This window comes from Bombus huntii, chromosome 14 (assembly GCF_024542735.1).
Source record: "Bombus huntii isolate Logan2020A chromosome 14, iyBomHunt1.1, whole genome shotgun sequence".
NCBI lineage: Eukaryota > Metazoa > Arthropoda > Insecta > Hymenoptera > Apidae > Bombus > Bombus huntii.
Window position 1 is genome coordinate 9,494,479 of NC_066251.1, and position 16,584 is coordinate 9,511,062.

The 16,584-nt window shown below is 35.4% G+C and overlaps 3 protein-coding genes across 7 annotated transcripts; 2 read left to right on the forward strand and 1 right to left on the reverse strand.

Annotated features, from left to right (window-relative positions):
• The first annotated feature begins 642 nt into the window (after positions 1-642).
• Positions 643-5,584, forward strand: LOC126873209 (zinc finger CCHC domain-containing protein 24-like). Of its 2 annotated transcripts, XM_050633854.1 has the most exons (5): positions 643-690; positions 850-1,002; positions 1,381-1,623; positions 2,455-2,619; positions 3,324-5,584. In XM_050633854.1, the coding sequence occupies exons 2-5, from the start codon at positions 883-885 to the stop codon at positions 3,435-3,437; spliced, it is 642 nt and encodes a 213-aa protein (XP_050489811.1). In that variant the 5' UTR covers positions 643-690; positions 850-882; the 3' UTR covers positions 3,438-5,584. The 2 variants fall into 2 exon arrangements, with proteins under 2 accessions (XP_050489811.1, XP_050489810.1); XM_050633853.1 differs by lacking the exon at positions 643-690 and having other exon boundaries at positions 800-1,002.
• On the reverse strand, positions 4,500-14,292 carry LOC126873200 (Golgi-specific brefeldin A-resistance guanine nucleotide exchange factor 1). The gene is made up of 14 exons (XM_050633823.1): positions 14,037-14,292; positions 13,551-13,749; positions 11,684-11,911; positions 11,519-11,622; positions 10,941-11,457; positions 10,485-10,882; positions 10,208-10,385; positions 10,005-10,120; positions 9,718-9,906; positions 9,233-9,568; positions 8,943-9,151; positions 8,607-8,852; positions 6,070-8,488; positions 4,500-5,783 (listed from the first exon to the last, which is right to left on the reverse strand). The coding sequence occupies exons 1-14, from the start codon at positions 14,154-14,156 to the stop codon at positions 5,682-5,684; spliced, it is 5,361 nt and encodes a 1,786-aa protein (XP_050489780.1). The 5' UTR covers positions 14,157-14,292; the 3' UTR covers positions 4,500-5,681.
• Positions 14,293-14,516: 224 nt separating this feature from the next.
• Positions 14,517-15,906, forward strand: LOC126873212 (uncharacterized). 4 transcript variants are annotated; one of them, XM_050633859.1, is made up of 3 exons: positions 14,517-14,708; positions 15,411-15,525; positions 15,587-15,906. In XM_050633859.1, exons 2-3 carry the CDS (start codon positions 15,427-15,429, stop codon positions 15,782-15,784), a joined length of 297 nt encoding a protein of 98 aa, XP_050489816.1. In that variant the 5' UTR covers positions 14,517-14,708; positions 15,411-15,426; the 3' UTR covers positions 15,785-15,906. The 4 variants fall into 4 exon arrangements, with proteins under 4 accessions (XP_050489816.1, XP_050489813.1, XP_050489814.1 ...); XM_050633856.1 differs by having other exon boundaries at positions 14,520-14,781; XM_050633857.1 differs by lacking the exon at positions 14,517-14,708 and adding an exon at positions 14,817-14,937.
• The last annotated feature ends 678 nt before the right edge of the window (positions 15,907-16,584 follow it).

A 16,584-nucleotide genomic window follows, 5' to 3' on the forward strand; every position in this document is an offset into this window, starting at 1 on the left:
TGCTCGTTAATGAAAGGTAATCGAAAAACCCTGCAACTTAATCGAGAGTAATTGTACAAAACGAGAGTAAAGGCAAAATCAAGGATAAAAAGGAACATGAGTTAGTGAAAATGAAAAAATAATTTACCTCGTACGTTAAAACACGTAACATTAGGTAAATCGCCCGTATGATACCTACTTACACATGTAGGTATAAGATGAGAGAATGAATTTACATGAGAGCGAAATTATACAAGAGCGTAAGGCAAAACTGGGTGAAATTATTTGCGTTCGTTTAGCCTGAATGATTTAGCAAAACTCGTTGCTCCGATCTATATCAGGCTAAATGGGAACTCTTCTCGCCAACATGTATGACGCAATATAACGCGACGTATTTCGTGAAAATGGAAAAAATATATCGAAAGTGAGAGACTTCAGAGTTGTTGATATTTGATATTTAATTCTAACGTGCATCGCTACGACATCGTCTAAAAAAAAAGTATTACTCGCTAACATACTACTCGTTGACAGTACATGCAGATTTCAGTGTCTGATGTAAAATTAATCTCTAGGAACAACTGGCTGCTGAGAATGTAACGAAACGTCGAATTCGTATTTTTAAACGAAATAGTCAGCACAGGGTTGCCAGTGGTGTACCAAAAGTTCTTCGGGTCGGTGGTTTGTGAAGACGTTCGATACGAAGATGAATCGGTAAGAATGAACAGTATCATTGCATTGGGAAAATGTCGTTTAGACATTCCTCGAACATGCTCGAAAAGGTGATAATTCGAATCGAGAATCTCGTGGAACAACGGTAAATTCCTAAGCATGGCCGCTTGCCATCCAACGCCGGCGATTCAACATTTGCAGCCACAGGAATCGCCTCAGCTTGGCCTTGGACCTATGAACGCTGCCGGTAGCCAAGGTCAGAAGCCGATCCACCAACCACACTACTCGCCCCATTTGCTCAATTGGGTGTACCTGGCAATCGCCGATCAGAATTCTGCTCAAACACGAGATCAGGTTTTACAATTTCTCTCTTTTTGTCTCTGTGTTTCTCTCTTGCCGACTGAACATTTGTTTTTGATAAAAAAAAAAAGATCAAATGCCTTTCCATTGATACGATGGTCCACGAAAATATTTAAACACTTATAGAAACCTTTCATAAACGAAATGTTACGTTAACGCGTTTCTTATTCCTTAATATAATCTACCTTTTTATAATAAAACAACTGAAACATCGATCATGTACTATAGTTTCAAACTATAAATTCACGCCCGATAAATATAATTCACTAAGCCCCTATAAATTCAGAATACTTTTACACCTTCGTGAAATTGACTTTGGCAAAATAACCTTTTAATGACAATTGATAGAACGATGACCGATTGTGACTCCAGAGCAAACTTTTCCCGACGATATGGAGTGGTTTTTCAACGGCTACGTCGCAAACTCATACGCATCGTAGCGCACTTGATCCTTGTTGCGCGATAGGAAGCAACTTTGCGGATAATATCGGCGAGCTTGCGGATCGTTTCAGAGAAATGGGGCTACTAGATAGAAAACCAACCAAAAGGCCACCACCTAGTTACCTCTGTCACCTATGCTTCAAGAAAGGTCATTACATCAAAGACTGTCCGCAGGTGTGTGTATGTGCGTATTCGTGTGTGTTCGTATGTGCGTATTTCTCAATCAAAAACGATCCAAGATGTGATCTTCGTAACAATCAAAACGTATCAACGTAACTTCATTGGCTATGCATAGATATATAATGTTCTTGGATAGATCCGAGTAACAACACCGTCATGAATATTTCATGAAACGTGTCATATAGTATTTCCAACCTTTTGAGGCTGACTTTCTCATGCTTGCACCTATTAACACGTTTTATTTGAACGAAATATTAATTAATGCCCAATTTGGTGATTCTATAAAAGAGTAGTAAGCAAAGTTGTGACGAGATTCTCCTCAACCTTTTGCACACCTCTTTCTTCTAAGCTAATTTTACGAATTGATTTCGATTCTCCACTATTTCCAAAATTACATTTCACTATTTCAATCTCTTAATCGTTGGTACATGACACTGTCAACATATTACTGGCTGTGTGCCTACGCTACAGTTTGGAAAATCCTCTTCACGCGATAAAATCTCTTATGTTGTTACAGGCTTATAATTGAGAACTCCGTTTTATAACTCTGAAGCTAATGATATTTAAACTCGTGTTTATCAAGACTCTTTTGTGTGTTTTGATGAGTATTAAATGCTTCTGAATATTTTCCTGAATATTTTGAAACACCTTGCTTATATGATCTTGACTATCAGATGGATTCGAACAAATAGAGTTCTACTATACGTGAATCAAACGTTCAAAAAATGAATTACTCGAATCACTTCGTTTCACTTGCTCCCGTCACCGATAACTATCGATAACTAAGCATAGAATAATAATCTTCGAAATGAATACCCATTCCAGGCACGTCCAAAAGGCGAGGGTTTGACACCGTACCAAGGAAAGAAACGATGCTTTGGAGAGTACAAATGTCCCAAATGCAAGCGTAAATGGATGTCGGGGAACAGTTGGGCTAATATGGGCCAAGAGTGCATCAAATGTCATATAAACGTTTATCCTCATAAACAGGTGAGAATGTATACTACCGATTATAAATCATTGAACACTTATTTAAATACACTTGTAATAAACTATTCGATTGAGGATAGAATCGCAGCTATTCTTTGATATGATTCGAAAAAGCATACTAAGAAACTCATAAAAATATTTTTAAAAAACGCTGTTGACGATTTTTTTAAGTGCTAACGAAATTTCTAAATGTTTTGTATAATGTATAGAATTATATTCATAAAACTTTTGTAGTTTATTGTATCTAATATCGGAAGTGGAGAAAATCTCAAAAATAAAGAGATGATCATTTTCTAAATCATTCATTCTATCAAAGTGTCCCGTGACCTGAACGTAAGCGCATATTTATCGAGATTCTATTTAAACGAGAAAATAAATACTCGGCAAACAAGTGCAAGTGCAAGTAAACAAAAGCTAGCAATAGAGTTTCAGGATTGCGAACGGTCGCCAAGGGAAAACTTGCTTTGAAGCCAAACATTTCTTTTCCGACAAATTCCGTATGCGTTGACTCTAACGACGCAATAGCGTTAAAATATAAATGTAGTTTCGACTGGTAATATGCATTAAATTCGTACTAAAACTGTCTTCTGCCAAACTGGCAAGTAAATCGAATAACCAAGCGTTCACTGAGCGCTACGTCATATATTCATTATACACCAACACAATTACGTTTCGTAATCTCATTACGTTTTCCGTGTTTCCAGAGACCATTAGAGAAGCCAGACGGATTGGACGTATCCGACCAGAGTAAAGTTCATCCGCAACACCTTTGTCAGAAATGTAAAACACTCGGATACTATTGCCGAAGGGACCAGTAGCAAACCAAAAACAACATTGTGGTGATAATTAGATTGAGGATTTTTATACATTTATGAGAAATTCGAAGGCGCAAGAATGCACGAAATGAGTATAATATGCAAAAATATATAAAGTATCCAAAATACTTTCTATAGTATCTAGTAGGTAATACAATTTTCTACTTAAATTTCATCTTGTTGATTATATTCATAGAAATATAACTTTGTATAAATATCCGCAGTCTAACGATAATGCATTGGGACTAAACAATTTTAACAAATTTCGGACCAATTGCGTAAAAATATAACTATTTATCTCTAATTACCTATGCGGTCGACAAAAATTGTAAATTTTAATCGTTAGTCGATCTTACGACTTGCATCCGACTTTTTACTCGATCTACGCGGTGTAATTCCCATGTATAAATTTTAGCCTTCCACTAATTTTATAATTGCTCTATATCTCCACATTTGGTATATCGAACGTCTGCTGTACACCAAATACTAATTTTATACGAAATTCTCTTTTAATGAAAAATAATAAACCTAAGCTATGTACCATCGCATCGCCACGATAAATGATACTAAAAACATGAAAGCGTTAAAATGTCTTTGATCTTGTATTTTTCTATACAATCATGTACAACAGAGAGACATAAACATGTGAAAAATGGACAAATATTTAAAAATAAGTTGAATATCTAGGTTGCTTGTGCAGAATAAAAAAACGTAAAGTGAACAGGCATCCGAGAGGACCGAAATCAACGACAGTTACGAATATTCTAGAATCTAGAATCTAGAACGATTGTGTCTCCAACTAATTATAGCTGCTTCACGTTCAGAATTATACGATAATTTACTCGCATACATGCGTCATCAACGCGTACGTTCAAGTAAAAGACCTACATATAAACATGTGTGTGCTACACTAATGTCGAAGAAATTGAAAGGATAAAGGGAAGAAAATCCAAGGAAAATGTTGATTTATACCTCGTTTACGAAACTGTTTCTAAATCTGTCTCGACGCTGAACGTGCGCGTACATACACGTATCTATAAGTCTGCGAAATAAGAAACATGGATATATAGGTTTCTCCTATATTTAAAAAGTCAAGCAGCACGGCTGCTTCGAATATTATTTAACGCATTTCTCAATTACATTGTCTACTTGAGTCAAGCGTTGGGGTAGCGTTGGGGTGTAAGTTTACCTCGTAAAATATTTCTTGTAACTGTGTCTCAAACATGTTACAAAGCTTACAGAAATTCATATATCATAATCAAGATATAACAAGTATGTACAAAGTGATTATTCGTAATCGAACCACGGAAATCACAATCGTGTCAGGTAGTGACACGCGAAATTGGTTCGAACCTTGACCCCAGATATCTCAGATTTTACATATTCATATGTACATACATAAAATGTAAAGGAATGGAAAAAAGATGTAAATCAAGAAGGATGAATCCTCGTCTTGCAAACAGTACGTATCGATGCATACATGACGGGCTGAAAACCATATCAGTGTAGGTCAAGATTTCGGGAATTTGGATTTAGCCAAGTATCGAAACTCTTGAAAGTATCATCCCATCAATTATCATAAAAGATTCAAGAAAAAATCTTTTTTGTTAGGGTACGTTTCAATATTTATTTTAATAATTTTAATTAAAATATAATATACTTTGATTAGAAAAATGTAGTGAAATTGTTATGATAATAAACACAGAACGCTATGGATAAAGCAGTGGATTGATCTAAACCTCTATGATTTTCAGCCCTCCAAGTATCGAGATACAAGCAGTAGATTAATTTGTAATTATTTTCGTACAGTTGCAAGAATTTTAACTGATTTACCACCACTCGTTCGTCTAGAAACAGTTTATAATAATATTATTAACGATATCGTAATGCGCGTCGTATTCCGGTATATCAATACATAATGATACATTGGTTAAAAGAACTAAACGTTCATAAAGATGATTATGAAGATAACGAAATTTCACGAAATACGATATCGCATCACACACATTATTATTATTTATGTATATATACGTATAATGTATACAATGTTTATGTATACGTATATATTAATAATAATATCAAATGCATCATTATATATTATTATTAATATATCGTAATGTAAAATATACAAGAAACCAAAGGTTCATCTACTGCAACGTGTACTAATCTCCCTTTCGCTAAAACTTCGCCCAAAAATTTCTCTTCTGGAATAGCAATGATACAATATACATAATAAATATACAGTGGTCAAGGATTAGTCACGGCAAATAATCGATCCGCTGCCGGATCTTCAGTAAAGTATGCTGCAGAATTGAACATTGTTGTTGCTGCGGAATCTACAGTCATCGTCTGTAAAGAAAATACTCGGTTACATTTACTAAGTATAACTGTTGCCACTTTCTGATCAATTAAGAGAAAAATGTTTCAGACGTCCACACGTTTCAAAAATTCACTGATATCAAATGAAGAATATACTGACGCAAAAAAGATGTTAAAGTATCATTATTACCAATAAACTTTTGTTGGAAACATTTCTTTCTTAAGTTACCAGAATTATTTCAAATACCGTGGCAAACGATTCGTGAACAAGATAAAAGGAGAGAAAAAAGGAAAGGTAGAACGTAATAAATTTTACCTGAGATGTATCTGTACGGAGAGAAGAATTTAGCGCTCCAGCGTGTTCTATTTCTTGATTATATGGTAAATGTTGTTCAGATTGCGAATGTAATAATGCTTGCTGATATTGCAGCTGCTGTCTCCGTTCTTCGTATTCATTCTTCACATTTACTGTTGTAGCCTTCTCTAAGTCCTTATTTCCACAAATAATCGACTTTGATAAACATTCAGAATTCTCTTCATTCGATACTTTTGGTATCGTCGATGCCACTATTGCTGACATATCTTCGGAATCGATAACGATTGATGAGGGCCGATTATAATGTGTATCATCGGCTGATACGTTGGGTTTCGGTTGAGGTGGTGCTATGGACCCGGGAAAACATGGTTGTTGTTGCTCGATCAAACTGATTACTGGTGAAGTTTGTTGTGTCTGAGGCAATTCAGACGAGGATGGTACAACTGGGATAACCGGTGGTTCTGGGAATAATTCTGCCTTCAAATTAGGTAAAAATGCATCGATCGTCCTCCAAGTTGGAGTCCACAGATTCGATGTTGGAGCCAATACATTAGCGGAAGACATGACCAGTAACATATTCTTCAACGATTCCGGTATGGCTTCGAAAAGAAGTTCGCTATTATCGGCATGCATATAAGCACGGAGTAAACTTAAAACGGTAAGCCAGAGTGGTAAAAATCCAGGAAGGGTTAACAACGGATTCAAATGATGAAGGAACACTTTTGATAATAACATGGCTGCTCTCACTCTTGTCTCCTCTACACCGATAGGATCATTCGATGCTATTGGTCCAAGTAACTGAGCCAGTAGAGGGAACAGAACCTGTTCCAAACACTGAGACCACTCCACTGCTGATAATTGTGCTAAGTCGTGAGCAAGTAGGGTACTTTGAAGATATGTTATAGCTGCCGTGCGTACCTGTCTGCGAGCATCGCAACACAACCTCGCGATTCCTTGCAACAAAGGCCTCCACACGTGTAACCATAATGAAACATTTTCTGTACCATTCCCTTCTTCTGCCCACCATCGAAATACTTGGGCGATCCTGGTATGAAGCGTGTGCATCAGATCCAGCAATTGTATAGGACTCTGTTGATAGGTAGCAGCGGTAGCTGCAGCAACAGGTTCATCAATTGGACTGAATACTTTGTTTCTTTTTCCCGAACACTGAAGGACTGCTTCGGCGAATGTCCTCACGCAACGAATACATAATTCGAAGTTAAATGGAGTTACATGAGCCACATCTCTGACTAGAAACGTTAAGCTTTCACAGCATTTAACAAAGGCAGCAGGGTCGTGAGGTTGTAAATCGCGGTCCAAGACTATCGTATCGGCAGCAACAGGCAACGGTGCTTCCGTCCCTGTTGGAGACACTAGTACCCATTCAGGCACAGGACTAATCGGTCTAGGATCCAATATCGATGTTCTAGAATTGGTTGCTTCATCCAGTACGGTGTTCGATTGTTTTGGCAGCAACGCTCCGGCACCTGCACACTCCAACAAATTGAACACCACTTTCCAATCTTCCGTACTGTGAATATTAGCGGCGCCAGTTTTAAGCAACTCGAACAAACCATACGCGATCTGTCTCGCGAGTGGTGTACTCGTAGAAGAAGGCAGATGAGCCAAGGGCAACAAAGGAGGCAAAACGGTGCACGCGTATTCTTCTCCTCGTAGTAACCTAATCGCTAATCTCAACATTCCAACAGCCACTCGTTCCAAAAGGTATGGGTGATTTTCACGTGCAGCTGTTGTTAATAGTCCATCTAGATAACCTTGAACTACTGGCCAAATGCACGCTACTCTATCACGATTTTGAATAGTTACTTCCAACAATAATTCCAGCAAAAATACAGATACATCTTCGTCGTGAGAATTTGGCAATACCAAAGCACCGACAAGAGACCGAAGCGATTCGACTTGCAAGAATTTGCTTTCCTCGATAATTTGTTTAAGATAGCAAGTCCCAATAAATTCTGCAGCTCTTTTTCTTGCAGTCGTTTCCGCTGGATGAGACATGCGTGAGGTATCCATTGCTATATAGGAATATAAACTAGATAATATTCCCTGATCCACCGGAGCTGGTTTAGGTGTAATAGGTTCTCGAAGTAACGATATCTTCCCGGATGGATCGATAAAATCTTCTCCTTCAGTCAGACTCTTCGGCAATAGTCTTGCCTTGTATAACGATTGCAGACAATCGATGATATTTTTCCACGACGCTCTTATTACATCCCCGTGTATATGAGTAATTTTGAACAGTGTACGTGCAGCTAATTGACACCTGCTACTTCCACCCAGTTGTAAAACTACTTGATCAGGCTCACCACCAGTCGCCAGACCCGTAAACTTGCATAAACTTACTATAAGAGTATCCAAATCACTGGTCATCCCATAATGAGCACTAATTGAAGCGCAACTGCAACATAAATAAAAACATGCGTTTTTATCGTTATTACCAATATATTCCTATTTTTTATTACGATATTTTAATCTCAGTTTAATTTAATTTAATTTAATCGATATATGAAACAAACAGGTAGAAAGTTTCAGCGACTCGACGTTGTAACGATCTATCGGGCGCTTTGTCATACGCTCTGCAAAGAGCACTTATAATAGGAGCCCATGCTTCTTCAGCTAGTTCCTTATCCACAAATTCACCACAATTCCCAATCCTTAAGTAGAAACTTTCAAGACCGACGCCTCTACGTAATAGAACTTTCCACAAGTAATTATCTTTGACCAATCCAGTCTGTTCAGCAGGCATCACGATTTCTTCACCTCTAACAAAAGACGTATAATATACAAGCGATTCGTAAACACTAAATACCATAATAATTATTGTTAAAGAGCATAAAGGAAAGTAATTTTACTTTATAGAAGCATATATCTCATCAAGCATCCCTTGATCGAAATCAGCACCGCCGTTCACCTTTTTTAAATTTCTTTTAAATTCGTCGACAGTCATAGGATTGTTTTGTCGCTTTACATTGTAATTATGTTGATCAACATTTAACATAATTACAGCATACGCTAAAGTAAATGCAGCATCTGCTGATGCAAACGGCCTTCCATTACTGTCCTAGAGATCAAACAGAAGATTCTTTATATTTTAACTCATTATACTACATTATATACGTAATATGTGGAATACCAGACTTACATGCCAATGTTCTGCAAATTTTTCAAGCAACAAAGAAATAAGTGGAGCTTCACCAGGAAGTCTGAAAGACTCCAGATAAAGTCGTAGAGCTTGATCGATTCGCATATCCTTCAAATCAAAATTATGAACGAAACAATTTAAAACGCTTTTATTTTCTTTTTTACTAATATATTCTCCAATAGCTTTTTTGTCAAGCCCAGGGTTCTCCTTCAAGAATTTGGCTACTTTCTCTGGATCAGGATTACCTGGACTTCCACCCAGAAGACCATGTTCTGTAAGTTTAGCGATTCCCTCTCGCGGATTTTCATTAAATTTTTCCGTACCGTGTACCAACCACTGTATGGGAAGAATACATACTTATAAAATTTTTCTTAACAATAGAAAAAAAGAAATAGAAAAAGATGAAATAAGAACGGAACGAAATGGAAAAAAAGACAACAAAAAATACAAGGTTTATTTTAAAACGTAATTAACTAAATACAAACCCGCTTATTTGCCTTTATAGCCAGCAGTTCCTCTCGTGTTGGAAGATTTGGTGATGCACTATGCCGAGACGGTTTACACAATTCTTTGTAGCCTTTACATCTGATTGCCATTCCAGAGATCAATGTAAATATGGCATCCAAGGAAACGAATTGCATATTCTGCATGTTACCTATTAGTGCTGAAGCATTCTAAGAACAAAATATATCGAGTGCAATTTTTAATAAAAAAGATATATTTAATAAACATTTATATCTGTTTCGCATATTGGAATCAATATATTGTATACCTTTGACAAAAGTTTCATTAATTCTTCATATAAATTAGTAGAATATAATCCGCAATCGTAGTTTAAGTACAATTCTGCTGGTAAACCGGGTATTCTCCATAATTGTACAATGGCCTCTAAAATTAAGGAAAGTTGAATTTCCATTACATAATTGCAGGTAAACTTCCACAAACTATAACTAATAATATATATGATATCCATACCGAGAGCTAGTTCACGTTGTTCATATGATATCCTATTCGAATCTGAACTTATTATTTCCATCAATTTGCTTATATAATGCTCCATTTGAAATTTCAAATGTTCCCTTTGCGATTCAAATAACAAGAATGATACTTGCAAATTCACTGCAAGGATCGACAATCGATCTGTGCCAAGAAGCTGGTAAATACAATTATAATTATTATACAGCTTTTTACATTCCTATTTCCAAGTAAAATTAACAAAAATAAATACGAATGATTACTGCATCATCATTACCAAGATAAGATTTCTACAAAGATCATCTTTCACAAGCACCAATAACGACTGAAAATTGGAAAGATAATCGGCAGCTGTTTCTAAGACTACTTGTAGTAAAGTGAGCCCAAGATGTGTCATAACTTCGCTATTTTGTTTATCAAGGGGACTACACAAAGACACAAGAAACCTAAATAATTCACGGACACATAGAGCACCATATGGTGCTAATTGTTGATGTGGCATAAAACGAACTCCTTGCGCATTTATATATTCTTCGACTTGTTCAGATTCTTTGGCTTTAGATACTTTGTTCGCACTACTTGAATTTTCATCTACCAATAAATCCTCTACACTTCCTGTCGGAGATTTTATTAATTCCACATTTTTCTCGTCGTCGACTGATTTTTTTAGATTTTCTGCAAAACCAAAAAAATGATAATTAAAACTGCAATTAAAAAAAATTAATATAAGTACCTTGATTTCCTTCCTTTAATAAATTTACTTTTTTAGTTTGATTGTGTTCATCTATTTCTGCATTTTCCATGCTTTTATCTACTTTCTGTAAAACTTGTTCTTTATCATTCACAATGCTTGTTTTATCCTCTATTTCGTTAATATTTTCTTTACATTCTTTGATATCCTTTAAATCTTCTTTCGCCCTTTTTGTATCCGATCCATCTTCCTGCTTGATGGTATTATTTATATTATTTAAATCCTTTTTATTATGATCCTTGTTTTCATTCTTTTCTTCTTCGGCTTTTTCAGCACTACCTTGATCCAAAGAACCTTGCATATCAACTATATTTCCCGCCGAAGTAACCGGTGTTGTTAAACAACCTGGTCTAACTCTATCAGTTGGACTTGGAATATCAATATGTTGACTTTCAATATCCCCTGCACTATCTGTATTCTGCCTTGCTTTCTGCTTTGAGTGACTTTTATTTCTTCTATTTTTACTACGGCTATTTTCCATATTATTTGTTCTCATTTTCTGAAAAGGTACACATAACATATCAAAATATTATATTTCACTGACATATTTATTAACTTACTTTCATATTCAAGACTCTAGTATCATCTACAAATTGGGGTAGTCGAGTGAAAAGATGTTGCACCATGTCTCTCAAACAATGTTCAGCTGCTTTCCTTAATAATTCTGTAACCAAAGAAACATTGTTGAAATTAAGGAAAAATTTTAATATGTTGAGAATCCTTACCACTGAGGCGTGATTCAAAACATATTCTAAAACAACTGAGCATAATTTCACAAATGCTTTCATTCGAAAGATAATCTCCAGCTGGTGATAGCATAAGAGCTCTCAAGACCTGGAGTATTCTCATTAAAACAACCCCATCTCCTGATGCATCAGTCCCAACAAATCTTGCATGCGTAACAGCATCTGCAATTGATTCTACACATTGTGCTATTGCAGGATGATCAGAATCTGTGAAAACAATAATATTCTAATACATGTTTCTGAAAATATCTTTAATGGATAAAATAAGAGATATATACTTGTCGGAGATGGAAAGACAGCGGGATTTCCCGTCCCGTTGGGAAAAACCCCAATACACTAGTCCAGACTAATAAAATATCTTGCTTTTGCAATCTCGCGACTTGATCCGCAATAAGGGGTAAAGGATACCGATCCGGGACCGTATTTTCATTTAGTTCTCGAAAATCTACCAATCATCTATCTGAACCATCTTTCGTCTTCGCGAGTAACATAGGACTCGCGAACGGCGAATTACTAGGCCTTATGATAGTTGGCTCTAATAAATTCGCTTATTCTCTCACGTACTCTTCTGCGCTCTTCCTCGCGAAGTCTATTAGGACTTCTTTGTACGGCGATGTTAGGATCACTTAATTGTAGTTCTAACTGGCCTGTATTTACGCGAGTATGTAGGAAACCCGTACCGAGTGAATCTTTGAATTTTCGAAAAGAAAGATTAATCGACTTTTATCACTACCCTGCCCGCCATTGTCACTTCATTAACATCGATCTCGTCTTCGGCAGTTTTATTACAGGCATTAATTATTTGTCTTACACATAGCAAGGCTATTTTGTGTAATATTACGTCAAAACCTTGACTTGAAATTTCACAATCAATCGCGATATCATATTTTAAAATAACTATCAGTGAGGACATGACGAATTTATTTCTAATGCAAAACCACTAACGCCGGCAACGAACAAGAGTCGAGATGTACAAATATTTCTCATCCACCACATTACAACTATATCAATCGTTCTTTTGCCGGAAAATCTCAAGACTACGGATTCTTTAATCAATGAACACTCGACTCCAAAAATCGGGGTGAAATGGAAACGACTCACCCGGATGACTTGATCCATCAGTTGATGCTTCCACTATGTAGAAATCGATTCGACGCTCGTTATTGAAATTATATTCAGGGCACTGCTTTCTAAGGATTTTTTTCCCTAATCAAATTGACAGCTGCGCATCATGCAGCGAAATCGGTCGTAAGCTCTTGCAGTGTTATAACCGGCACTGATCCCACTTCTGATGTCGGAGTCAGGTTGGCATTTTGGAGCGTTCGATGAACCTTTACTTACTTTACCGTCGCGGATGTAGCCAATATTTATCAGTACGAATGTGGACACTACAAGAGGCTATGAGTAATGGTAATAGGATGGTCAAGATAATGGTGACAACGAATTCAGGTTTGATAACGAATCCACGATCCACGGGAGGACAAGTATCAACGTACTGGCAATTCGTCCAACAACTCTAACACTCTAACTCTCTTAATCCAAAAGAGGCTGCCCTTATATACTCCTGTCCCCGCTTATCGGGTTAATCTTTGTTTTTAAGGAGAGCCATATAATCATTTCATACCTCTGTTAGGTACATGTCCTTCCCTTGACCGTGGCTATGTCCAGTGACCCGCCATGTCACTTCAAGCCCAAACCCATCGTCATAAAGTCAGATTGGAACATTAAGACTATTTCTTATTTTTATTACTTAAGGGCGGCTATAGTAAAAGTCTGGACTAGTGTATTGGGGTTTTTCCCAACATTCCGGACAGGAAATCCCGCTGTCTTTCCATCTCTGACATACTTATGAGTCCATAAGATATGATTTTATTAACAGCAGACAAAGCAAGGCTTGTAACAGGTCCAGTTGTTTCTTCTGATCTTATAATTTCCAGAAATGGTGCCAGAAACACACCTGGTTCCAAATAAGATAAATCTTTTGCCTCATTTAGTGCTTCTTTTAAACTATATAATCCTTTTATAAGAGTATCCTGATCATCATCCTTGAAAATAACCACAAAAAATGCAGATTAAGATTCAAAAATGTATAACAATTTCAATTCAAACAATTACATTATACTATATTAACATCCGTTACTATATGTTACTACTATTCTATTTACTACAACCTGTTTGCCTTGATAATGGTCAAAATATATCCACGTGACAATGACACGCGTATATGTAAATATAATTAATAATTCAATTGATAGACATAAGATTATAACTGTACGAAATGGAACATATGTTTTCCCATAAAAAGAATTAGGATAACAAAGATCGTTCTAACCTGATGAGAGTGAGAGGACCATCGAGCGCTTCGTCTCATAGCCGTTACCAGGAGGCAGAGCTCACCCTCGACAACGTATAAGCCACCTCCCGGATAGGCCATTTCTACGATTCTGCCCATCTTTTTTACAACACTTGTCCTTTACACCATCTTTACTCCAGAGAAACCTTAGAAAATACTCAATAATCTGTAACGTCAAGTGTCAAGGGAACACTCAACACGATAGTCGTCGAGTTGTCAATTTGAAGAGGCGTTCAAAACTGTGCCATTACAACTCGCATTTGCGCCATCTATACACCACCTAGCAAATAAATTAAAAATCATCGATGCTTGTAATCATATTAATATAAATTATCTAATACTTTTTTAGACACTTAAATTCTGCTTGCTAACTTTCATGGAACCCTTAATTTTCAAAAACAGTACTTTCATTTCACAGCTTCCTAAAAATTAGTCCCATGCTCCCGTTTGGAAATTATTTTATTAATGTCAGTTCATAAACAACGTCATTAACAAAATTTTTATAAAATATATAAATCAGGAAAGAAGAATAATAAATGGATATAAATTTTTAATATCATCAAGTAGTAGTAAAAACAAATAGATATTAAATTACATAAGATAATTATCTTAATGCAAGATAAAGTATAAGTATAGCATAAGATATAAAGTATAGGATAAGATATATCATCATTCACCATATGTACAACGAGTTCGAACATTAGACGAGTTTTAAAGAATAATTGTAAGTATTGTTAGCCACTAAAAAAATAAAAAGTGTATATATATAATGCATACATACACACACACATATATATATATATATATATCAAACCTTTTACATTAAAATAAAAAAGTCGACACCGATATTTTTTAACAAGCTAATGTAGAATCAAGAAATGTAAGTATCAGAAATTGTAAACTTTGTATTTAAATAATTGATTTCTTTTGGAACAAATCGATTTCTTCAGTGACAGTATTTTGTTTAAGTAACAAAATAATGAGCTAAAAAAGAAAACTTCGCACTGGAGAGAGTAGATCATTTTTCTCGCGCCTATCAAATGCATATTTCATCTTAAACTAAAAATTGGAAATGAACATGTATAAAATTTCTTTAGGTTTTATTAGTGACATGTTAAATATAATTCTTAAAATGAATACAACTTACATAGTCGGCGAAAAAAATTATGAGACAGGTAGTAAAATTCGCAGATTTTTAATTTGGTAGAAATGTAGCAAAACGACATGGAGATAAATTTAATTTCTGTATAATAAGTAATCAAAATAGAAGTTAGAATACAAGACCAAGTGTACTATTATATTATTATAATAACGATTTTACCAATTTAATATGATGGATCTATCAATTTCCAGAGCAGAGGAAGTCGCTATGCCTACAACGAAAGATCAAGTTCATGAATTCATTGGATCTCACAGCATTGTGATTTTTTCTAAGACCACTTGTCCATATTGCAAAATGGCTAAACAGGTATTAAGCAAATAATTTTCTTATTTTTATTCTAACTTGAATTAATGTGACTTTATTCTAGGTCTTTGATAAAATGAATAAAAAATACCTGGCTATTGAATTGAATGAAAGGGACGATGGAGATGAAATCCAATCTATATTGGGAGAAATGACTGGAGCTAGAACAGTACCCAGGGTGTTTGTGAATGGAGTGTGCTTGGGTGGTGGAACAGATGTAAAAAAATTGTATGAGAATGGAGAACTACAAAAAATGTTTTAATATATTAACTCATACTATCCAATTCTACATTACCTGAAATATTTATGATTCCGCTTTTTAAATTCTGTATTGTTGATTTTTCTTTTCGAATTAATAAAGGCTATTATTTACATGGTAAAGAATGTTATAATTATCCTTCTATTTCTACAGTAATAGTAATTGGAAGTAATTGCCATCAATCAAATTTAAAAAATACGTGGTCACTTCTTATTTACATAAAAAATCATTTATAATTTTCATTTAAATGAGCATATGCATGTACGTACTACTTTGTTCAAAAAATTCTAGGGCAAGCCAGATGAAACACAAGCTACTTGTTTATTCATCAATTCTACTTTGTCATCTTCAGAGTAACTCCCATTGCTTACAATATATTTTTCCCGACGTTTTCTTTATGTTCCAAAACATTCTAAAAACTCAATTTCCGTGATGTTATTTAACTCTTTCTGCAAATTTTGTTTTATCACTTCAATAAATTGAAATCGACGTCTCCGTAATGTTTTAAATCGGGAAAATTGAGAAATATGGCAGGGATCCTGGTCGTGAGTACCGTGTATGCAGAATGAGATTTGTTGAATTTTTAACCAAAATATTGCAAACATAGAAATTTGAGGTGTAGATCACCCAGTGTATTGCCATTGTTCATGGTGTTACTCAATTCAATGATTCAGGTGTTACTCAATAAATTTCAAATTTGAGTGAGCTTAAATCTCATTTAATAGAAACTGCTGTATGCAAATTATTTAAATTTGACCAATATGAAGCTGGTAACACATATTATGTTATAAAAAGGTGTAATA